This window comes from Sphaeramia orbicularis, chromosome 7 (genome assembly GCF_902148855.1).
Source record: "Sphaeramia orbicularis chromosome 7, fSphaOr1.1, whole genome shotgun sequence".
In the NCBI taxonomy this organism is placed as follows: Eukaryota; Metazoa; Chordata; class Actinopteri; order Kurtiformes; family Apogonidae; genus Sphaeramia; species Sphaeramia orbicularis.
Window position 1 is genome coordinate 7,829,680 of NC_043963.1, and position 25,522 is coordinate 7,855,201.

General features: G+C 35.3%; 1 protein-coding gene across 2 annotated transcripts in view; it reads left to right on the top strand.

Moving 5' to 3' along the window:
* Positions 1 to 4,662: 4,662 nt before the first annotated feature.
* Positions 4,663 to 25,522, top strand: part of otud5a (OTU deubiquitinase 5a) — a 66,098-nt gene continuing 45,238 nt past the window's right edge. Inside the window, exons 1-2 of one of the 2 annotated variants that reach the window (XM_030138074.1) lie at positions 4,663 to 5,515; positions 17,026 to 17,116. In XM_030138074.1, the coding sequence (XP_029993934.1) occupies positions 4,922 to 5,515; positions 17,026 to 17,116 (685 nt within the window). In that variant the 5' untranslated portion in view covers positions 4,663 to 4,921. Of the gene's footprint in view, positions 5,516 to 17,022; positions 17,117 to 25,522 lie in introns of both variants that reach the window. The other variant, XM_030138073.1, reaches the window with a different exon arrangement.

Consider the following 25,522-nt stretch of genomic DNA (forward strand, 5'->3'; position numbering starts at 1 on the left):
TATTTTAATAAGATTAACTGGAAAATAAATGACAAAAGTGCCGGTTTGCTGATGTTTTCAAGATATATGATTAAGTGTTATTACACATATTTATTGGTTTATGTACATTTATATAATAGTTTTATAAATCTTCCACTAAATAGAACCTGTAAAGTGAATGTATTCTAATGTGCAGACAGTGTTTTGAAGTAGATCTTGTAGCTCTGAGACAAATATTCCTTTTGAGTCAAACCCATTCTCTCGTTAATTCTTGAGTTTCACATTTTCACCCAAGGCTGTATCTTGGAAAGTTCAGCCAACCAGCATTTTTGACTTGATTTTTCTTTATCAGTGACTCATGTGGTAAAATTTCATTACTTTTATTCTGGAAGCATTTTCCTTGTAGACCAATGATATTGGTAAAATTGCATTTACTTTTCTTACGACATTTCCGTTTGTTCATATTTGTTCAGGTTATTCACATTTTTTGTCAAAGTATAGTTTGGTAATGTAAACATTTTCATGTAATTTTACTTTTTTACACCAAAAAAAAAAAACAGAAAATTTGGGGGTTGTCATTATTTATAGGTTATTATGATAATATTTTACTGGTTCTGACCCACTTGAAATCATATTGAACTGTATGTGTCTGTATGTGCAACCTGAATTAAAATGATTTTGACACCATTGATTGTTAATGTCTTCAGTGTAATATTTGCATTTCACAAATTCATCCTGCAGGCCGGATTGGACCCTTTAGCGGGCTGGATTTGGTCCCCGGGCCGCATGTTTGACACCTATGCATTAGCATTAGCATTTTTCAGTTTGAAGCAGTCAGAGTCAAGTCAAACTTACAAAGAAGGAGAAAGTCAAATTCAATGACCTTATTAACAATCATCAGTAAATTACCTGAGGTTTGCGAATAAAATAAACATTTATCCACAAGTAAAGTTTACTTGATGATCGCCCTTGTAGAATTTAAGGTAATTACAATTCTAAGTGCAAATACGTTCCTAAATTTTCCTAAGTAAATAACATCCCCATTTTTTTTTTTTTTTTTTTAGTGAACATGTCTCTACTCATGACTGTGGCCCAGAATGTTTTGCATTTTTTTGACTGAACATACAAGAAAATCAGTCAAACACAAGAATGTTGGATGCAAATCAGAAGAGCCGATGCTGGAATGAAGCCAGGCAGGAAAATAATGGGACAGGACGTTCTTTTTTAGCCGAGTGAGGGTCTGCAGGCTGTAATTATCCCATCAGCCTCGGGGAGACGGTGGAGAAGATGCTAGTGGTAGTAATAGTCTGTTCTCTGCAGCTGTAGGTGCACTTATAGGGCTGTCACAGAACGTATAGAACAGGGGGGGTCCAACTTATTTTAGTTCAGAGGCCACATTAAGCTAAATTTGATCTGAAGTGGGCCAGACCTGTGAAATAATAACATAATAATATAGAAAAAATGTCCAAACTTTTCTCTATGTACATCACATGCTTTTCATTTTAACCAAAAATCTAAAAATCTGATTGCCTTCACCACTTTTTTAGCTCGTAAATGGAAAGATAAACAACCTCCGACATTAAATTTTGGTTTCTGGATCTTTTTTTTTTTTTTTTCCAAAATGTTTTTATCACATATTGAGTCATCCAGAAAAGCAAAATAGAGTCATCAGTTTGTTTGTTTGTTTGTTTGTTTTTTTGTTTGTTTATACCCAAACCCATGAACATTCCCCTCTATCTATCTATCTATCTATCTATCTATCTATCTATCTATCTATCTATCTATCTATCTATCTATCTATCTATCTATCTATCTATCTATCTATCTATCTATCTATCTATCTATCTATCTATCTATCGTTCTATCGTTCTATCGTTCTATCTATCGTTCTATCTATCGTTCTATCTATCGTTCTATCGTTCTATCGTTCTATCTATCTATCTATTGTTCTATCTATCATTCTATCGCTCTATCTATTGTTCTATCGTTCTATCATTCTATTGTTCTATCATTCTATTGTTCTATCGTTCTATCGTTCTATCTATCTATCTATCTATCTATCTATCTATCTATCTATCTATCTATCTATCTATCTATCTATCTATCTATCTATCTATCTATCTATCTATCTATCTATCTATCTATCTTTTGATGAAGAACACACTTACAGTATAATTAATTGATAATATGTGTAAAAGTCTTGGTCCAACATTCTGTTTGTTGGTTTATTACAGTTCTAGTCTCCACACATATGCATTTGTTTGTGTATTGAGATCCAGTCTGATATATGTGAAGTATGAACAGCAGGAAAAACAACAGTTTCAGGATAAAAACAGCTTCTATAAACCACAGTGGTTGTATTTAGTGTGACCTCCCTTTGTACTTTAACATGTCTTCAACCCTTTTGTTCAGACAATATGAGATTTATGGCTTTAATTTTCTGATGTTTTCTACCAGGTTTCATTCAACACATGTCAGATGGTTCTAATTGTTTGTGCTGCTTCATTTCATGGGGTCAGAGGTCAAACTAAATAGTGACTTTAACATTTACAACACATTTAGTTGAGGTTTTTGTGTGTCTTTTAAGGCTGTGCATATATTTTCTGTATTTTTTGTTGTATATGAAGAAAAGAGAATGAAAAATAAACATGTAAGATCATTTCAACTCTGAAAAACAACAAAAGTAAAGGTGGAATAAGACTTTTGAGCTCTATTGTATATTATTTATTAAGCTGAGAGAAAAGTTAGAAGGGACTATCTGATGATGAGTAAACCAGTGAAAATATTGTACTCTAAAAATGCTTAAAATTATGACTGATGCTTATATTCAAAGCACAATATGTAACATTTCCCTAAAAGATACAATAGCATCCTATAATAATAATATTTTAAGTCATCCCTTCTGTCCATTTGTCAGCGTGTGATACTGTATTTACCTGCAGATGCCCCGCCCTGTTTCTGTATTGTATATTTTCCTCATGTTTTGCTGTATTCAGGATGTTTCTGGTTGTCTGCCTTTAGTTTCAGCCTCTAACAGAACAATATGTGGACAGAACAATATGTAAACAAAGGGGTTCATTCTGCTCTTCTCTGTACTACGTTAACATTGTGATGCAGTTCTGTCTGCGAGACAAAACACAGACCTTTCAACACAAAACCGAACACAAGAAGGAGGCGACAGACACACAGGAGGAGCCTCATTTACTTGCATTGTAAAGGTGAGGGTGTGTTTTCTTCACTGTAAAGGTCATTGAATGTGGAAAAAAATCAGGAAATAGCATTTTATTATTCAGTTTCTCAGCTTTTTTCTCGCTACTGCTCTCTATTCATTTTTTTTACTGAACAGGACGTTAAGTTTGACTCATTTGCTCATGAACACAACAAAGAAATATTACATAGTTTACCTTTAAATATGTAAAATCTTCTTACGTCGGCAGCTAAAATCTATTTTGTCTTGTCCAGGATTGTTTCAATTTCTTTGTAATATTTTATTTTTCCACCAAGGGGCGCCACAAACTTCAACTTTATCCTACTATATCATCGAGGAGTCTCATTTTCCAAACGCAGGTGATTATGGGTAATTAGTGTTTCAAGCCATGATTTCAGCTGCAGATTTTATTGCATCATTTTAAAAGCAGATTTTTAAAGAAACTGAATTAAAAGAATGCAAAAGAGAAAAATCACTTCTTCTTTTTATCTTTTTATATACACAAATTCTCCCAGATATGTGCAGAATAAACCTTCACCAGTCATCCTTTTATGTTTTTAGCTGTTGATTGTTTTGTTGCCTTTTCCTTTTCTCCTCACAGAGAGAGTGAAGACAAATAAATAATAAATCACTAGTACTTGCCATATGATTTATCACCTTTTCTTGCAATAGAAAATGAGGAAAGGAAAAGACTTTTACCTTAGTAAATTAACATTCACAGGTGTAGTGGTGGATAGAAAACCACTGTGGATGTGCAATTGTGTGATATTCTTTCAGCTTTATTTAACTTTATTCAACAAAACATGTACATATGTCAGGTGCTCAAGGACACAATACATACAGGGCACATAAAAAGAAATATATAAACAGTGAATGTAGAAACAAGCACAGAGCACAGCGCTGAACAGTACATGAACAATGTGAAAAGAGTCAAAAAGAAAATGTTGAAGACATCTAAAATTATGTACAAAAATACACCATAACAAACATTTACAATAATAATAGAATGGTAAACAGACAGACATAAAAATTAAAGGCAAATAGAAAATCACTATGGATATTAGATTATGTAATTATAATTGTAATTTGCATCATAACAGTGACGTGTAAATTAATGAATGAATAAATGCATGAATGAATAAATAAAAGCATGAATGAATGAATAAAAGCATGAATGAATGAATAAATGCATGAATGAATAAAAACCATGTAGGAATATTAAAAAATAAAGGAAAAACAGAAATTAAACGTGACAGTAAGGGGTAAATATTGTAAATAAGATAGGTAACATGACATTGTAGGAGCAATAGAAAAATACATAACTTGATAAATTAGCCATAATAATAACAATAATAATAATAATAATAATAATAATAATAATAATAATAATAATAATAATAATAATAATAATAATGGACTGACAAACGGCCTGACGTAAAAACTGCCGTCGCAACCAGGAAGTGACGTAGCTGCCGTCGGCTCGTCAGTGTGTTGATGTTTTGTGGAGTGGACGCTGAGAGGGAAGAGAGAGACGCTTTTTGTTTTTGTTCAACTAAAACACCGAAAACCAGCAGAGCCGTCGGTTCTGTCGTCCGCTTCGGTTCACTAAGGCCCTTAGCTCGGTGATTTTCGACGAACGGCCGGGCCGGAGGGCGAAGAGACCGAAACATTTGATCCAGAAAGGGAGGACTCGTCACCCTCTGACCCCCCCCTGCTCCCCCCCTCTCTCACACCATGACGATTCTTCCGAAGAAGAAGCCCAGCTCCGGGGTCGGCGTCTCGGACCACGCCGATGACAGTGACCGTCGGAGCGGTACAGACCCCCACCAACACCCGCACCCACACCCGCACGCCGGACGGACCGGAGCCCGACCGAGGGCTTCACCTCCGCCGTGGTCCTATCAGTCCGCTCCGCCCTCCGCTCGGGACGACAGGCGGAGCATCGAGGCGAGCTCCCGGCCGCAGCAGGCCTCTCCGCCGCCCGTCGGCTCCGTTTCGCCTGTAGGACCGGGCGACGGCCGGGACAGCAGCGGCGGAATGGTGGCCGGGTCCCGCGGGGAGCTCGTCGTTTCGGCTGGTGTCGTCGGCTGCGGCGGAGGCATCGGCAGCTGCTGCTCCGGGCCCGGGCTCAGCAAGAGGCGACGGCAGGCAGGCACCTGCTCCGGTGGGGTGGTGGCAGCTCTGGCCGGCGGAGGCCAGCCCGGGGTGACCGGCCCCGGGGGAGTAGGGTCCAGCCAAGACACAGAGGAAGGAGCCGGGAACAATAGCGAGGACGAGTACGAGAACGCCGCCCGGCTGCAGTCCATGGACCCGGCGACAGTGGAGCAGGTAGGAAGCTAACGTTAGCTAACACAACATTAGCACTGGAGCTACAGAGCTAATGCTACTGAGGCTGCACAGGTAGGTTACCTGTGAAAGGACGGCTCTTAAGAGGTTAGCATTAACTTTAACCGACTTAAACCGGTTAACTGTAAGACAGGAACTAGAAAAACAGACTCAGAAGGTTTCATAATGACAACTTCATGTACACAGCACCTATCAAAACAACCTTTACACAGATAAAACCAAATGTAAAGAAGACAGAATAAACCACAGAATGTATAATCACTGCCCATAAACTGGAAAGACAATTTAAAACACCTAAAACGGGATAAAATAACGGAATAAAACCGGCCAATATGTAATTAGGAAAAGGCCAAATGATAAAAAATATGTTTTGACAGGTTATATTAAATGAGCCAATGTAAGAAAACAAAACACTCACTATGTTCATGTAATAAGTTACAGTGTGTTCATTGTAAACAGACCTCACATCCATCAGCTCATTGTTTCACCTCGGTCACAGTGTGAGGTAACCATAGCAACACCACTGATAACCCAGGTTTGGACAGACAGGTAACTGACAGGTTAATTAACTACTGTAACAGTCTGTAGTTGTGTTTATAACACACCTGTCTGTGATAAGGAGGTGACAGAACACACTCTCAGGTGTGTTTTTTTTTTTTTTTTCACAGTTTTAATAACAAACAGTAGGTATATATAGAAAAGTAACCCACTCATATTTTATATGAGGTATGATCGCTTCAGGGTTCAAGAGTTTTTCTTTATTTAGAGACTAATAGGAGATTTTTGATTTCAGAGTTTACGTTCAACAAATGTGATGCTAGCATGCGTTGTAGCAGGTAATAGAATCAGATAAATGATATTGTATTGATTTACCATAGGTGAAGAGTGACTAATAATACATCATCACATGAAAGAGAGAATTCAGGATCAATATATTTGGAGATAAATGTACAGACAATGTGGAAAAGATAACAGTAAATGAATTAAATTTACTTTAACTGTTGACAAAGCGAGCAATCCACATTAATGTCCTTTCTATTACATTATATAAATACCTCGGTGCAATGAAAACAATGATCAAAAGTCATGTTCTTGACCTGATTTTTAATCAGATATTAAGTAGATTAGGTGTCGTATCTCCTCATCTTATATATGAAATGATGAAATCAGTCTGTAAATTGACCACTTGACTCATAGGTGTCAACATGAACCTTTAGGTGTTCACATATGTAGAGCTTTAACAGTGTCAGATCAAAAACATTGTGGTTCATGTGAATTATGTATTATCAGAAGATATCAGCGGCTCTGTTTCTAATAGGGATGTATGGATATATTGGCTGAACACGGGTATCATCTGTAATGACAATTAAAATTATATTATTGATGCATGGCTGACATTTATTTATGTTTTTTCATGCATTAGTTTGGCTGATTTTGATTTGTGCTCATTTAGAGATAACACAATGAAGGCCTGAAAGACTTAAGAACATGTTTGTTAGTTTTATTATGATGAGACGTTCTTTGTTTCCTCAGCACAAACGGGAATAAATATTTACATGAATATAATAGACAAAGAGAAAAGAACATCTTTTTTTTTTTCAACATGCATATCTGTACTGACTCAGAATTTTCTCATCCCTAGTTTATTTATTCTATTAAAATTTAAAAAGAAAATTTATCTAGAATGTCTTGAAAAGATGCACATCCACCAGTTTTAATACCAGAATGATATAAATATAATTTAGCCACTTTGACTTAGAAATAATTTGTGTAGAGGTGATTTCTTTTGGTAAACGTTTTCATATCAGTCAGTATCAGTAATTGTCATGATAAATGCCTTATTATTATGTTTTTTTCCAGTTTAGAGTCTGATTTTTGGATGTGAATAAAAGATGTATAAATCAGATGGTTACTGTTCATTTTAAAGTATTCGAAAATCCACAACGAGACAGAAACGATATAAAAGACACAAGATGAACAGGATGTAAAAGACCAAAAACTACCTTAAATGGAGAAACAGGATGTCTAAAAGAAAAAAAACACGGCAACTAAAGTGTGCATTTAGTCAAAGTTGAATCAGACTAAAGGAAATCTGCGTCTCAGTTCTTCTTCTATAGGGTTGGAGTTAGGATTTTTCAATTCAATTTGTATAATATGTCCTAGACAATATATTATCAATATGATAATTAGAGAAATATACATAAATACATGTGAAAAACATTATTGTGTTATTAGAAATTCTGAGGTTATAATGTGGATGTGTGGTTTTAAGTTTGTCTGTAGTGCCTGATCACAAATGAATTAAAACAGCAAAACATTGAAACTTTTAGTTTTGAATGTGTTTTAAGTGGGGGAAAAAAAAAAAGTAAAAACCCAAAGACTTATGTAAACTGCATGTAATCATGAGCATTATTGTGAGTCTGTGTGTAGGTCCAACCCTCAGGTGTTTTTCCTGTTCTGAGGTGAAGTTAAAACACTTGAGCACCACATGTTTTCTTTACAGTCATCTCAGACATGTACAGGTTAAACAGGGAACATTTAGTGCAAGTACACGTGAACAAATGCAGTATAACAGCAGACTGACAGCAGTGGTGGATATGTAGAGTGAATATTTGTGTTTGTGACAGAGGTACATTTATAAATATACATATACAGGTTATAGTCTGTGGTATGAACCTAAATAGTCTGATGCTGTTATGCACTGTGAGCAGTAAACAGGAAGAAATTAAACATGTGAGTATGCAAACTATAATAATTTATATCGTGATTAAAGAAGATATGCGCTTCATTGAGTAGAAAGTTGTATTTTACGTAGAAACACACACTACATGGACAAAAGTATGTGGACACGTTGAATTCAGGTGTTTCCTTTCTAACAGGGGTCTGGGATACAAAACAATAACTAATGTCAGAATATAGTTTTATACTGGGATAAATATCATTACTGTGGTTAGTTTGGTTTACATTGTTATCTTTGCTTCCAAAATGTTTATAAACTATACAGACAATAATTTTGGGACACATCATGTCTACAGCTGTTAGATGTCCTATTCATGATGATTTGAGATAAAAACATCAAAATTTCCTTAAAGTTTAATGGGAGATTTTTCTTCCTCAGTGAGATGTGAATAAAATAAATGGTTAGTTGTGGTAGAAAATTATTATTTACAGTCAGAGCATGAAAAATATTTTAGAAATTTAGAGGTAGAACATTTAAAATCATAGTCATGGATAAAAAATAAAAATGAAAACAACAAAATAGTGTTGAGAGAAATTAACCATCTCTGAGTCATTTTGGAAGGAAAGATAACAATTTAAACTAAACTAACCAATGCAATGATGTTTATCCCAATATAAAAGTATATCAGGACATTAATCATTATTGTTTTGTATCCCAGACCCCTGTTAGAAAAGAAACACCTGAATTCAACGTGTCCACATACTTTTGTCCATATAGTGTAGTACAAGAATACAATGGAGGCATAAAATACTGGGGTTAAATGTTTTAAATCTCTTTTTCAGGTAGTTTTTCCATCTTAAATCGGTCTATTTGTTGCCTTATCAGTAAATATGACCATATTTTTAATGGTGTGTTTGTGTAAAACATGTCATATGTTGTGTATTTTGTGTGTTTTACTGCAGACAAACAGTGTTGTTGTGTTGCATTTAGAAAAACACAACAAAAACAATGCATCTGTTGTCTGTTGTGTAATGCACTGACATGTGACATTTTAATATTTGGGTTTATACGAAGGTTAAAAAATAGAACACTGCTTTAAAACATAATTCAGTGTCCAGCTGCTTTCTCTGATAGTAAAATGACAGAAATAATAATAATATTTGTTGGGTCTGAAGCTGCATTTTCAACAGTCAAAAGCTTAAAAATGGTGAGTTAAAGCAAAAAGAAGCTGCAGATCTTTATTGTTTTTCAATTACTGACTAAATGATCTTGGAAATGCACTGGTGGTTTTTAATGCCTGTGATTAAAACGATCCATTCATCAGTTCATGTGGTGAAGGTTAAACTTACTTTTCAGGTGTTTATGGAAAACTCTTGAGTGACGATGTGTGTAAATGTACAGTTTTGATCCAGTCTCTGTTTTCTACGAGTCTGAAATATTAACAAGTCAAAAGAAATGATGCACATTCCTTGTTAAATCTCCTTCTTGTGAGATATTTCTGTGTAAATATGTTGGCTTTTGCTGGTATTTGATGGTACGCAATGAATTTTAATGTGAAAATCTACAACCTGTGTGTCAGATTTTATTACGCTGTAATAATAATAGTTAGTAATTAATGAGAAAATAGTGTTTTTTGTCAAATAATATTACATTTTGTTCTGGAAGAAAACCCAAAACCTCTGACTCTATTTTTTCCAAAGTTTTGCTTTTTTTTTGTTCCTAAAGCAATGAAATTTTACCTCGAGTTGCACTTTTTATTGTTAAAATATTAAGAAAACATCTCAAACAAGCATCGAACAAATGCCCATTGAGGAAACCCACACACAGTTCCACTTCTGCACCTAATCAAGTACTTTTAAATGTATTTGCAGAAAAAGCAGCGGTTGTCTTGTTTAATATCCTTTGTCTCAGCACAGTTTTCTACTTAATCATCTCAGCTGCTGCACCCGAGTCTTATAATAGTAAAAAAAAAAAACCTTATATTTTCTGTTTAAGATGTTTGATATGTAAAAACATTTGCACATCACATTCAGAATCTGTGTCTGTTTTGCGGTTTTTACTTCAGTGGAATGTTATTTTTCATGAGCCATTAAGTCAGCTTAGTAAGAACTGTGTCTCTTTTAGAATAACTGTAAAAAACAGAATATTTTGGGCACAGTATCATCATTATCTTTGCTCTGCTATAGGTGTACTGATGTATGATGCTTGATTTTTCTCATATAAAGACACGTAGCGGTCACTAACATGAACATCTCAGCAGATTTAATCACTGATTCACGGTTTCAGTTTTTTCAGTAAAACGGGACAAACATTTGCTTCTTAAATGTGCAGTTTTGTCCAGTTTTCACCCCGTCTTTTTGTCGTGTTGTGACTTTACGTGGCTGGAGATTACCAAGGGCTTTGTCTGTGTTTTGACGTTTTATGCAGGAAACTATTCATCCAGAAAATTAATGAAAACACTGTCGGTTGTTGCCGTACATACGATGCTCGGAGGTAATAACACTGTGGTGCATCGTCCCTTTAACCTTTATATCTGCCGCAGAAAGTGGCAGATCCTCCACAGTATTAAATACAGTATATGGACAAAAATATGTGGACACGTTGTATTGAGGTGTTTCTTTTTTTACAGGGTTCTGGGATACAAAACAATAATGACGAGTGTTGTAATATAGTTTTGTATTGGGATAAACGCTAGATATGGTAATATTTTTTAACCTTCGTATAAACCCAAATATTAAAATGTCATATGTCGGTGCATTACATAGCAGATAACAGATGCATTGTTTTTGTTGTGTTTTTCTAAATTTACTGATTAGGCAACAAACAGACTGATTTAAGGTGGAAAAAACTACCTGAAACAGAGATTTAAAACATTTAACCCCGGTATTTTATGCCTCCGTCCTATTCTTGTCATACACTATATGGACGAAAGTATGTGGACACGTTGAATTGAGGTGTTTCTTTTCTAACAGGGGTCTGGAATACAAAACAATAATGACTAATGTTATAGTATAGTTTTATATTGGGATAAATATCATTGCATTGGTTAGTTTGGTTTAAATTGTTATCTTTGCTTCCAAAATGCCTCCGAGATGGTTTTGACTTCATTTCTCTCAACATTGTTTTTGTTTTTTTTTATCCATGATTATGATTCTAAATGTTCTACCTCTAAATTTCTAAAATATTTCTCATGCTCTGACTGTAAATAATAATTTTCTACCACAACTAACCATCTACTTACCTCACATCTCACTGGGGAAGAAAAATCTCCCATGAAACTTTAAGGAAGTTTTGATGTTTTTATCTCGAATCATCATGAACAGGACGTCTTACAGCTGTAGACATGATGTGTCCCAATTGTTTTGTCCATATAGTTTCAAAAACATCAATGTATTATGGTATATACAGTATAAAGAGCCTGTAAAGTGAATGTATTGTAATATACAGACAGTGTTTGCTCTGAGACAAACATTCCTTTGGAGTAAAACACATCATCACTCTGAACTCTCACACGTAATGCCCACAGCCATCATTATAATGAACAGTGTGTAATATATATAAATACATAAGTACGTCAACATTCATTCATCTCATGCAATATAATCATTCCCACGTGTTATATATGTATATCATCTGTGAATATTAATCACCATGTGCACTATAGTTATTCTGTATATATTGAACCATGTGCAATACATTCTTACATTTTTTATACTTTTATTTCTATCCTTTTATCTTCACCACACTGCCTTGTAGGACTTTATCTGTACATATTTTGCACCTTATATTTTTGCACCTTATATTTTATATATGGTCACTTGTTTGCACTGAAAAGGCTCTCCAATCTAACTGTACGTTCTGTAAAATGACAATAAAGGGCATTGTATTCTATTCTGATTCACACAGTTTCACATTTTGGTCCAATTCTGTATCTGTGAAAGTACAACCAACCAGCATTTAGACCAGACCTGGGCATTGTAAGGCCCGGGGGCCACATGCGGCCCGGCAGCTGACCCTAACTGGCCCACATGAGGTCATTGGCAAATTAAAAGTCAATGCAAATATGTATCATCATAATAGACGTAACCAATACAACGCCACTGCTTTTATTTTGAAGGATCTGCTAATTTACCGTTTTTTTTTTCACACATACTTCCTGTACTTGCATAAGGTTTATGCACTGATTGGTTTGTTGGTCAGTTTCAGCTCATGAAGGTGTCAGCTAACAGCAAAAAAGAACGATTGATTCCAAATGCAGAGTTTTTAACAAGACATGGACTTGAAAGTATTTATTTACTGAAGTCAGAGGTAAAGAAAAGGAACTGTGATATGCAAACAAAGCTGGATGCATTCATAGTTTTTCATGTAAAGTTAATGTGGAGCCGGTTTTGCACATTTTCAAAAGTCTTTTTGCGGATATTCATTAAATAGTTGTATTCTGCGCTCCACATTTTCATTTTATTGTTGTATTGTTGCATTTACTGTTTTTGTATTATAGTAAAGTATATATATATATATATATATATATATATATATATATATATATATATATATATGTCAGGGTAGAGACTGCGATCTGGTAGGATCGGCGATTCTACCAGTAAAGACTCCGATCGTAGTCTCTACCAGTAGAAACTCCGATCAGAGTCTCTACTGGTAGAAACTCCGATCCTAACCCTAACCCCTAACCCCTAACCCTAACCCTTCTACTGGCAGGATCGGAGTTTCTACCAGTAGAGACTGTGATCGGAGTTTCTACTGGTAGAGACTACGATCGGAGTCTCTACTGGTAGAATCGCCAATCCTACCAGATCGCAGTCTCTACCCTTACATATATATATATATATATATATATATATATATGTAGAGAGAGAGAGAGATTAAGGAGAGCTGCAAGTGTATTGATCCGGCCCTTAACAACTGTCAAAGTTTCTCATGTGGTCCCATAGGAAACTTAATTGCCCACCCCTGACTTAGACTGAGTTTATATTTAGTAGTGACTCAAACTTAAACTAAAGTTTCACTACTTTTATTCTGGAGGCTTTTTACTTTTAGAGCAGTGTAATCTGAGGAGGCATCAGAATGTAAAGTTTAATGATGCTGTATCCTGGGGTGCCAATAAGGGGGGGGGGGGGGGGGCGGATGTAAACCTGACAAATTCATGGGGCCCAGTGTTTGTGGTGGGCCCATAGAGCAGTGGAGGGGGCCCAGTGGATATAGAAGTTGTGAAAAAGAGTGTTAAGTTTTGTTTTTGTTTTCACAGTATTATAAGTGATGTTGTGTATGGACCGCACCCCCATGTACATAACCCCACCCCTCTCCGGTCTGACAGATCGAGAAGATAGTCAATTTCTGAAGGCTCCACAATGGTTATGCTTTCATGGGGCCCATAATTTGTAGCGGTGCCTCTGGCTGTATCCATAGCAACGCCTCCATGATGCTTCAGGCTGTTTGTGCACCTGTAGCTCTCAGAGCCAATAGGAGGAGAGCACGAGTCCCAGATGTAAAAAAAAAAAAAAAGACAAAAAACAGTTATTAATCAGTCAGGTAACAGCTGCTGCACACCTCTTCACGCTGTAGAAGATTTGGTCTCCATGGCGACACTGTCAGTCATCTGGGCCCATATTTGTTTACTGTGGAACAGATTCTAAACAGTGTTCAGGCTTTACATAGTTTTATGACACATTCATGAGACTTTAGTCATTAAGTCACATATTTGTAAATGAACCCAACCTCAGATTTCTGAATTTATCTGATCTCTTAAAGCAGTTATCCCAAACATTTTTCTTTCAAGAGACCCTCTTAAAAGTGATAAACCAGCAACAATCCAATTAAAAGTAATAAACTTTATCTTTCAATCACAAAATAAGAGAATCTTGAGCCCTTTGACAACCTCATCACATCATAATATTGTAATATATAATTTATAATATATGTAATTATATGATATAATTCTGTCCTGTTCAGCCACTTGTGTTTGTTAATACAACCAACGACTGAACATTTTAGGTAATCGACTCTAAGTTTGGACATATTTTCATCAGTTTTAACTACAACCGCTGCTGCTGACAAACAATTATGTCGTACTCAGAGAAATGTTCATTGGAAGTCTTGACCTTATTTGTACAAATGTCAGAACGTAACTAGTTATAAAACGTAACAAATTAAGCAGAAATTAAAATGGGTTGTAGAAATTCATTAGATTTTTGCCAAAATAAATATAAATTAAAATTCAAACTGTATGAACTATTAGGGTCCAAATACACAAATAAATGAACCAAAGACTAATAAAAGTGGGTTTAGATAAATATGACCTCTTTAATGTATGGAAAAAAGTTTCTCTCATAGTGGAGTTTTAGATAATGTTCAAAGGCACCTAGTCTTGTAAGATAAGAAGTACCCAAGCAAACATAAAAAAAAAAAAAAGTCTATGATTTCAGTAACCAGTCGGTACTGGAAGGATTCTGGTGAAACTTGTTTGTGTGATATTCATGCACTTTTGTGATTTTCATGTGAAAACGTCTCTGTGAATAAAGCATAACTTCACTGCGAATTATGCATTTATTCATTCATACATTTACAGGGATCCCACGTGTCCTAGAAAACCTGGAAAATGATTGACCAATTTTCCAGTCATAGAAAACAAATGAGAAAAAGGTCAAATGTCCTGGAAAAGGTTTAGTTATCCTGGACATTATTTGTCCACCCCCTGCCTTGTGACCCTGTGTGTCTAAACTGAGATGAAACAAAGGAAATTATTTTACAGTGATTTATTGAAAATATGGAAATATTTTTGGGGAAGTGCAAAAGAGAAAGTAAGAGAGAAGAGAAAGTTGAGTAGGGTCTAGTTGAACATTGTAACTGCAGTTTGTCAGGCTAATGAAGTACTCCCCTGTTATCTGTGGGTGTTTTTGCATCGTTCAAGGATACATTTGTCATAATTATTTTTCATAGATAAATTATAGCCATAGACTGCGCAGCAAATGTCTGAGTCACAGGGATGTAATGATTACCGCTATAACAATAAACTGCGGTAAAATTCCTGATGGTTATTATTACCATTTAAATTCTAAAGAGAGAGAGAGAGATGTATGGGACAGAGGTACGGGTGTCTCTCTCTCTCTCTGTCTTTCTCTCTCTCTCTCTGTCTTTTTCTCTCTGTCTCTCTCGCTGTCTTTTTCTCTCTGTCTTTCTCTGTCTCTCTCTTGTCTTTCTCTCTGTCTTTTTCTCTCTCTGTCTGTCTTTTTCGCTCTATCTCTGTCACTCTGTCTCTCTCTCTCACTGTTTTTTTTTTCTCTTTCTCTCTCTGTCTTTCTCTCTCTTTTTCTGTCCCTCTTTCTCTCTCTGTCTTGCTGTCTTTCTCTCTCTCTCTTTCTCTGTGTTTTTTTCTCTCTGTCTTTCTCTTTTTCTGTCTCTCTTTCTCTCTGTCTCTCTTGCTGTCTTTCTCTCTCTCTCTGTCTCTCTCTCGTTGTCTTTTTCTCTGTCTTTTTCTCTCTCTCTCTGTCTCTTTCTCTCTCTCTCTCTCTCTCTCTCTCTCTCTCTCTCTCTCTCTGTCTGTCTCTCTCTCTCTCTCTCTCTCTCTCTCTCTCTGCAAGTTACAACTGTAGAAAAGAGCACTTCCAAAGAAGGAGGGGGAATGCATTAGTGTATGATGTGATAACTTGTCTCTGTAGCAGCTGAAAATGTCCTGGAAAATAATTTCAGGGAAAGAGTGGGAACGATGATTTATTAAAATGAACTTTTCTACGACACACAACAGGTACAATCTCACCCAAAAACAGTAGACACACAAGTATAAAAGTACATAAAGTCAAGGTCTGGAGGCGGAAAAATAGCAGTTTTGAAAAAGTCTGGAATTATTATTTGGATAAAAAGCAAACAGCTGTTAAAGCTGTGCACATATTTCTTGCAATTTATTCTTGTATTTGAAGCAAAGTGAATCAGAAATAAGTATGTATGCACTTTTCAACAGCAAAGATAAAGGTGGAATAAGACTTTTGCACACAACTGTGTATGTTCATTTTATGCCTGTTATTGAAAACATAATCTATACATAAAATGTATAATATTGTTGTGGTGCAGCTGCAGGAAACTGTATGTAAAGGAAACCCTGGTGTTAGTGTTTGAAGCTGATAAATGATAAACTACAGACCAACTTTGTGGAAACACCTCTGTGACTTGTGGATGTTGCTTATCGTCTGAGACAGATTTTCTTTTCTAAACCTTTATTTAACCAGGAAAAAAGAATCATTGAGATTAAAAATCTCTTTTGCAAGAGTGTCCTGGCCAAGACGGCAGCTAAGGTTACAGAAAGTAAAAATTACAGCCATACATCAACACTAAAAACATTACATAAAACACTAAACTAATAACATACGTATAAAACACCTTTAATAAATCAAAAGGTACTAAAAATATAGGACAATGTTCCTTAAAAGCATCTCAAAGCAGAACCTGATTCAATCAAAAAACAACTCTATCCAGATTCATCCTTTTCCCATTCCTTTAAGATGACTTTGATTGTATTTAAACAGACCGGTTCCTTCAGTTTTATCTCCTTCTGTAGCAGAATATTTCAAAACTTTCTCTCTCAGTTCTATTCTTACTTTTGAACATATACATGATTCTTATTCCATATTTTAAATGTGGTTTTGAGTGGAGTTTTCTCTTGCTGGAACCTGGACTTTGGCGTGTCACCTCATCTCGTGTGGAATTGTGGGTAATGTTAATGTTTTCCTGTGGTGGTGCCGGTCCACTAAGCAGCTGACCATGTGTGTGTTTGTGTGTTTGTGTGTTTGTGTGTGTTCAGCAGGAGCACTGGTTTGAAAAAGCTCTGAGGGAGAAGAAAGGCTTTGTCATCAAGAAGATGAAGGAGGACGGAGCGTGTCTGTTCAGAGCCGTAGGTGAGTAACGCACACACACACACACACACACACACACACACACACACACACACACACACACACACACACACACAGCCTCAGCCCATTGTTGTTGTGTTATTGTCAGGGGTGTTTGTGTGTGCAGCTCCTGTGTTGGCCAGCAGGTGTCAGTGTTACCTCAGGTTTGGAGCTTCATGCTCTTTGTTCTCTCCTGTTAGTTTTATCCACAGGGGGGTCTCATCACAGCTCCACAGTTTGAGTGGGTTTGATGTGCAGGTTGCAGAACTCGTAGACGTTCATTCTGCAGCATGAAAGTGTTGAAAACAGTCTGTAAAAAATGAAAACAGTTGAACATTCCAGACACAGACTACAGCAGAGACGTCAAACTCATTTTAGTTCAGGTTCCACATTCAGCCCACTTTGATCTCCAGTGGGTCGGACCAGTACAATAATAACATAATTACTTATAAATTATAACAACTTCATATTTTTGTCTTTGTTTCAGTGCAAAACATTGAATTGAATCATGAAATTATAAAAATATTTATATTTACTAACTATCCAAACAAAAAAAGACATGAATATCCTGGAAAAACTGAAATTTATTCTTTTCTGTTCTATTCTGTTCTGTTCTGTTCTATTCTGTTCCATGTAAACACACCTTCTGTTTTTCTATTCTATTCTGTTCTACGTAAACACACCTGTTTTTCGATTCTATTCTATTCTGTGTAAACACACCTTCCATTATTCTATTTTATTCTGTTCTATGTAAACACACTTTCTATTCTATTCTGTTAACACTCTTTCTATTCTATTCTATTCTATTCTAGGTAAACACACTTTTTATTCTATTCTATTCTATTCTATGTAAACACACTTTTTATTCTATTCTATTCTATGTAAACACACCCTCCGTTATTTTATTTTATTCTATTCTATATAAACACACATTCTATTCTATTCTATTCTATGTAAACGCTTTTTATTCTATTCTATGATATTCAATGTAAACACACCTTCTATTCTATTCAATGTAAACACACCTTCTATTCTGTTCTATTCTATTCTATCTCAACACACCTTCTATTCTACTCTATTCTTTTCTGTTCTAGTCTATTCCATTTTATGTAAACACACTTTCTATTCTATTCTATTCTATTCTGTATAAACACATCTTCTATTCTGTTCTATTCTATTCTATTCTATTCTATATAAACACACCTTCTATTCTATGTAAACACACTTTTTATTCTATTGAATTCTATTCTGTTATTCTATGTAAACACACATTCTATTCTATTCAATGTAAACACCTTCTATTCTATTCTATTCTATTCTGTGTAAACACACCTTCTATTCTATTCTATTCTACTCTATTCTTTTCTGTTCTAGTCTATTCCATTCTATGTAAACACACTTTTTATTCTATTCTATTCTATTCTATTCTATTCTATGTAAACACACTTTTTATTCTATTGAATTCTATTCTGTTATTCTATGTAAACACACATTCTATTCTATTCAATGTAAACACACCTTCTATTCTATTCTATTCTGTGTAAACACACCTTCTATTCTACTCTATTCTTTTCTGTTCTAGTCTATTCCATTCTATGTAAACACACTTTTTATTCTATTCTATTCTATTCTATGTAAACACACTTTTTATTCTATTGAATTCTATTCTGTTATTCTATGTAAACACACATTCTATTCTATTCAATGTAAACACACCTTCTATTCTATTCTATTCTGTGTAAACACACCTTCTATTCTATTCTACTCTATTCTTTTCTGTTCTAGTCTATTCCATTCTATGTAAACATACTTCTTATTCTATTCTATTCTATTCTATTCTATTCTATTCTATGTAAACACACATTCTATTCTATTTAATGTGAACACACCTTCTCTTCTATTCTGTTCTATTCTAGTCTATCTTAACACACCGTCTGTTATTCTATTCTGTTTAAACACACTTTTCATTCTATTCTATTCTGTTCTAGTCTATTCCATTCTATGTAAACACACCTTCCGTTTACTGCTGCTTCCTCTCGCTGCCAGCAGAGGGCGCAGTCCCGCCTCCACGCCGCTCACCTGTTTGTGAGTGTGACTGTTTTGTGCCTCGGAGGTAGACACTGAAATCTTTGATGGTGACCCACATTTCCACATACCTTCCCACCGCACTCACAGCGGCCCATTCAGCCGGGTCCAGGTTGTGTTTCAGATAACGGCTATTATACCGCTGCAGTTATGTCATCACACTGACCTCAGCTCTGTGTGACTGAGTTCCACCTGTAAACTCACACCTGTCTTCCTGTGCTCCCGTTACATAATAAACTCACTGTGGCGTGGGTTTGTTTGCGCCGAGCCGTTTCACCTGCTGTTTACGAGCTCGGTATTTGACATTCGTATATAAAAAAAGAGGTGTTCAGATGGTTTATAGGCACGGTTTGGCAGCACAAAGGGCATTTATCTGATAAATTCGTTATGTTTCTAAAATCCTGTACTAATGTGAGTTTGACGCAGAGTTTACACTTGACTTTTGGATCAGATATGACTGTTTTTATTGAAGAATCTTTTGGGTGTAGACAGCACAGTTTACATAATATGCAGAGTCAAGACAAAGTGCAGCACAACACAATATATATGCATTAAATGGAAAATAGCATAGATGTACAGTGTACCAGAGATGTGAATACTCACCACTGAGGCTGATTCGATACAAGAAGGGAAGGTTAACAACAAAAAAAAAAAAATTACAATAATCTACACCAAACTTATATTTTTGGGTAGGTAATTACTTATATTTTCAGGAAAATGTATTTTGAAATGAGAAAAAATTTGTGCAAAAAAAAAATTTGAGGAGTTTTATGAGTGTGAATGTTTGGAAAGTGACGAAGTTTTGTGCCGTCATTCTGTGTTCATTTTATAAACTCTCATAAATAAACTAAATTTATTCCAAATACGTTGATATTTGACTATTATATTATTTATGTCATATTCTAAACACAGTGTTTAAAATTAGTTAATGTATATATCTACATCTACATCTATCTATTTAATACATTTGAATATAATGTTAATATTATTTGTATGTTGTAAATATTGTAAAAAAAAAAAAAAAAATGTATATGATATTGAAAATTGATGGTCCTTCCTCGAGAATTTTTTTTTTTTTTTTTTTTACAATTTTTCAATAAATATATAGGATCACATCATTTTGGTCCATAAATATTACAATAAACCATGGAAACCTGCTGAAGAACTCCAACCTTTGACCAAGAACAACCATTAAATGTTAGAAAAGCCCTTTAGTTATGATGCTCTCATGCTGATTTTAATTTAATTTGGCTTCGATGCTGCGCTTCAGCCTTATGCTGTTAATGAAAACCTTGAGTGCACAATATGGTACAAGTACTATGTGCTAATGCTAATGCTAATACTCATGTAGGTGCAGATTTCCATATTTTGTGTATCAGCTGAAACCAGTGTTTAATTAATAAGCACTACGGCTCATTCATCATTATGTAACATAAATACATACATATTTTCACTGAAAAATTCAAAATGCTACAATAAATACTACTAAATCACATAGGAAAGGTGAAATATAAATATAACTAGAAAAGCACTCGGAGAGCGCAGACCTCCGCCAAGGCTGATCAGTGGCCCCCCCCCCCCGTGGGCCCCCCCATGCCAAGGAGGTTATGTTTTTGCCAGGGTTTGTTTGTTTGTTTGTCTGTCCGTTAGTGTGCAATTTTCAGGGTTTGTTGGAAATGGGCCCCCCCGTGGGCCCCCCCACCCCCGATCACCACCAAAATTTAATCATTTCTTCCTTATCCCATTTCCAACAAACCCTGAAAATTTCATCAAAATCTGTCCATAACTTTTTGAGTTATGTTGCACACTAACGGACAGACAAACAGACAAACAAACAAACCCGGGCAAAAACATAACCTCCTTGGCGGAGGTAATAACCTCTGAATTTACTTTACATTTATGAATTTCTCCACCATCAAATTAAACACTGAAAAATACCAGATTTTCACTGATAAAAGAGAATAGTATTATAGTAAATTCTTATAAATTGATTTATTTTCTAATCTATGAAATGTCAGAAAATTTTGAAAATTGTTTCCTAAACCCAACATGAGAGGAGAATTTAACTAAAATATATTCTTAGAAGCTAAATGGACAACAAAATAGATATACAGTATATCTGTAAAGCATCTTTTATTTAGTTTCAGTGTTTTTAGTTTCCATATTTTGTGTATCAGCTGTAACCAGTGTTTAATTAAGAAGCACAAGTGCTCTATCAACATTACGTAACAAATAAATACGTATATTCACTGCATTGTTTTAATTTGATAAAAGATAGAGGTCTAAATTTCCGTTTCCATTTCAGTTTTGTCATTTGTACTCACATATGAGGACTGGAATGAGCTAAACCTCGTTTACTCCTGATCATATACAGTACAAGCCTCAGATTATGTGCATAATGAGGCACTTTAAATGCTAAGATGGATGTTATTTACACTGATTGGCCTACATAGAACCGCATAATTGGATCCTTTAATGTTGAGGTATTGTTTGTTTGTTTGTTTGTTGTCTGTTTTGTTCTTTGTTGAGGTTGTTTTGTTTCTATATATTATTGTCGTCTAGGTTACTGACTTTATATCTTTTCATATATGAAGACATGTTGTATTCATGTAACCTATGACTGAAAAAAAAAACTCAATAAAATAAGTTGGAAAAAGAAAATAATTTAATAAAAGGTCATTAGAGCAGTAACTTGATTGTTAGAAGGGGTTTATTTTGCGGAACACTGGAGTAATTTATTACATTATAAGTACAAATTAACCCATAAAGACCCAAACACACACCATCGACCTAAAGCATCCACTGATCTAAACTGTTTAATACCTGTTGATCCACTAATCCTATCAATACATGTAAATAATTGGTGTAAAATATAGTTTATCATCTTTTTATAGTCATTAGATATGACCCATTTGGAAGAAGCTCCATAGTTACCATAGAAACATTGTCATCTTCTACAACATTGATTCACCCGTAAGACCCATGGAGTTGGATCAATGACAGTGGATGGACACACTGGGTTTATGTTCAGTTTATGATAGATTTAGCTGAAAAGGTCAGTTTTTCTTCAGTTTTCTCTGTTTTTGATACAATAACCCTTAACTTTACTCTGAGCTTCTATGAACGTATACATGATCAGTAAATTAAATGTAGAAAAATGACTGATTTCACTGTAAAATACAAAACACAAAATACAGAGCATAATATTACAATAAATGATGATAAATCACTTAAGGACAGTTAAATATAGAGAAAAATTCATTTGGGAACTGCCACAGTTGTCACACTGGTCTTTATGGGTTAATAAATAGTCTTTATTGTTACACTCAGTTGTCATCTGACTGTTTTCTGTCTGCAGATTGGTGACTGATTATTTAGATCAGCAGAGGGACATAGTGTGTATATATAATAATAAAAAATTAAAATGTATAGATCTAGGGTGTCAAACATAAGGGCTGTGGGCCAAAACTGGCCCGCCAAATGATCCAATCTGGTCTGCGGGATGAATTTGCAAAGTGCTGAAATTATTAACAGTCGAGGGTGTTCAGGGGCCCTATAACTCAATGTGATATCCAGTAAAATAGTTGTAAATTAACCTATAAAGTCCAAATTTTCTCCTCGGTTTAACCCATAAGGACCCAGTGTGACATTTGTGGCATTTCCCAAATGATTTTTTTCTCCATATTTACCCATCCTTAAATGATTTATCACCATTTATTGTAATATTATCTTTGTATTTTGTCTTTTTTTCAGTGAAATCAGGCATGTTCCTACATTTAATTTACTAATCATTCTGATGTTCGTAAAAGCTAAGTGGAGGGTTATTATGTCAAACCTAGAGAAGACTGAAGAAAAAGGGACTTTTTCAGCAAAATCTATCATGAATTGAACGTAAACCCAGTGTGTCCATCCACTGTCATTGATCCAACTCCATGGGTTTTACTGGTGAATCAATGTTGTAGAGGATGATGGTGTTTCCATGGTAACTACGGAGCCTCTGAACATCCAAATGGATCATATCTGATGACCATGAAAAGATGAATAACTGTATTTTACACCAATTATTTCCATGGATTAATGGGTCAACATGGATTCAACAGTTTAGATCAGTAGATGATTTTGGTAGATGGTGGATGTTTGGGTCTTTATGGGTTAATGTGAAAAATGTAAAATTATATTATGAAAATATTTACATTCACAAACTATCCTGAGGCAATAAAACATGAATAACCTGAACAAATATGAACAACGTGAAATGCCTTAAGAATAAGAGCAATTTTAACAATATTCTACCTGTAAATGAATCTTTTCTGCGTTTGTAGATTCACTGTCAACTGTGTTAATAAGATGAGACATAATATTGTTGAAATTGCACTTATTTTTGTAATAAATATTTGAGGGTGTTCATGGTTGTTCAGGTTTTTCACATTTTCATATTGTAATTTAACTTTCATACGAAAACAAAAACCAAAAATTCAGTTATTATTTATAGGTTGTTATTTTTCTGGTCCGGCTCATTTTAGATCATACCGGGCTGAATGTGGAACCTGAACTAAAATGAGTTTGACACCCCTGGTCTAGATGGATTTCTGGATATGAACTGTTGTCAGCGATACCTGATCCAGGTGTGTGGTTCAGTGTCTGCATCGGCACATCCATAGTGATGATGGTCAACATTACACCTCTAACCTGGAATTAGTGGCTTTGTGGGTAAATAGTGATCCAGTTTGGTTTTGAGGGTTAGTTTCATGGTCAGTGATTCAGTGCAGCTGCTGTTTGCTGAGTAACTCTATCCCTGTCATATCTCAGTGTGATATTATGATGTAGGGCAGGGGTGTCAAACATGCGGACCGTGGACCAAAAATGGGCCACCAGTAGTTTCAATCCAGCTCGTGGGATGAATTTGTGAAATGCAAAAATTACACTGAAGATATTAACAAACAGGTTTCCCTTATATAACCTTATTTTGGTCTCAAGTGGGTCAGACCAGTAAAATTCAGTCAAAATAATATGTGAATAATGAGAACTCCACATTTGTCTCTTTGTTTTAATGTTAAAAAAAGAGGAAAATTGCATGTAACTGCTTACATTTAGTATCCTTTCTCAAAAAATGGGAATAACCGGAACAAATATGAACAACCTGAAATGTCTTGATAGAAGTAAGTGTAATTTTAAAGGGGTCATATTTATCTAAACCCACTTTTATTAGTCTTTGGTTCATTTATTTGTGTATTTGGACCCTAATAGTTCATACAGTTTGAATTTCAACCCTCCAGGTGCTGCAAAGCTATCTTTATATTCATTTTGGTAAAAATGGAGTGGATTTCTACAACCTGTTTTAATTCCTTCTTAATTTGTTACGTTTTATAACTAGTTACGTCACGACATTTGCACATATAAGGTCAAGATTTCCAACGAACATTGCTCCGAGTACGACATAATTGTTTGTCAGCTGCAGCAGTTGTAACAAAAACTGAGAATATGTCCGAACTTGGAGCTGATTACCTAAAATGTTCAGCTGTTGGTTGAATGGGACAGAGCAGCACAGCCAACAACCTGGAGGGGGCATTTGCATTTAAAGGGCCAGCGCTCAAAATGATCTTTCTGGTGTCATTACTCAGAAATAGGGTTGAAGATGGACCTGTGGAGTTGAATTAAAGAAGAATTCAGACCCGAGCTTATGTAGACCACAGGGAAATGTTTGAAAATGAAGAATTCCATTTAAAAATAGCAAAATATCACTCTTTTGAGACATATCAGGTTGCTCATGGTCATTTTTAAAGGATAGTTTGTAGATGTAAACATTTTCAGAATGTAATTTTACTTTTTTCACTGTTATTATTGTACTGGTCTGACCCACTTCAGATCACACTGGGATGAATGTGGCCCCTGAACTGAAATGAGTTTGACTTTGATTTAAGGAGAGGTTATCTGGCTAAAAGATCATATAATACGACCTTTTGAGGTAAAAATCACGATCTGCCACCTGACTGAGTTTTCTCACCTCTTAAGTTACAACCAAACTAGGTTGTCGTCCAGTTTTCAGTGGTTTTCGAAGGTTTAGTCTATCTGTGTTGACTCTGTGTTGTTGTATTTGACCAGAAAGCTCTGATTTTGGACCTGAAGTATTCCAATGTTTTGGTGATATCCACATGAAATGAACAAAAACATCCACATTTTTCTGCTGCAGTGTTTTCATTAATTACCTCGATTGTTGCCTATTTTGCCCTGTTGGAGTCTGATAATAAACCAGTTCTCACACTTACATCACTCTCAGACATTTGCGGTCCATCTGGAGTTGCACCTGCACCTGAGTCTTCATCG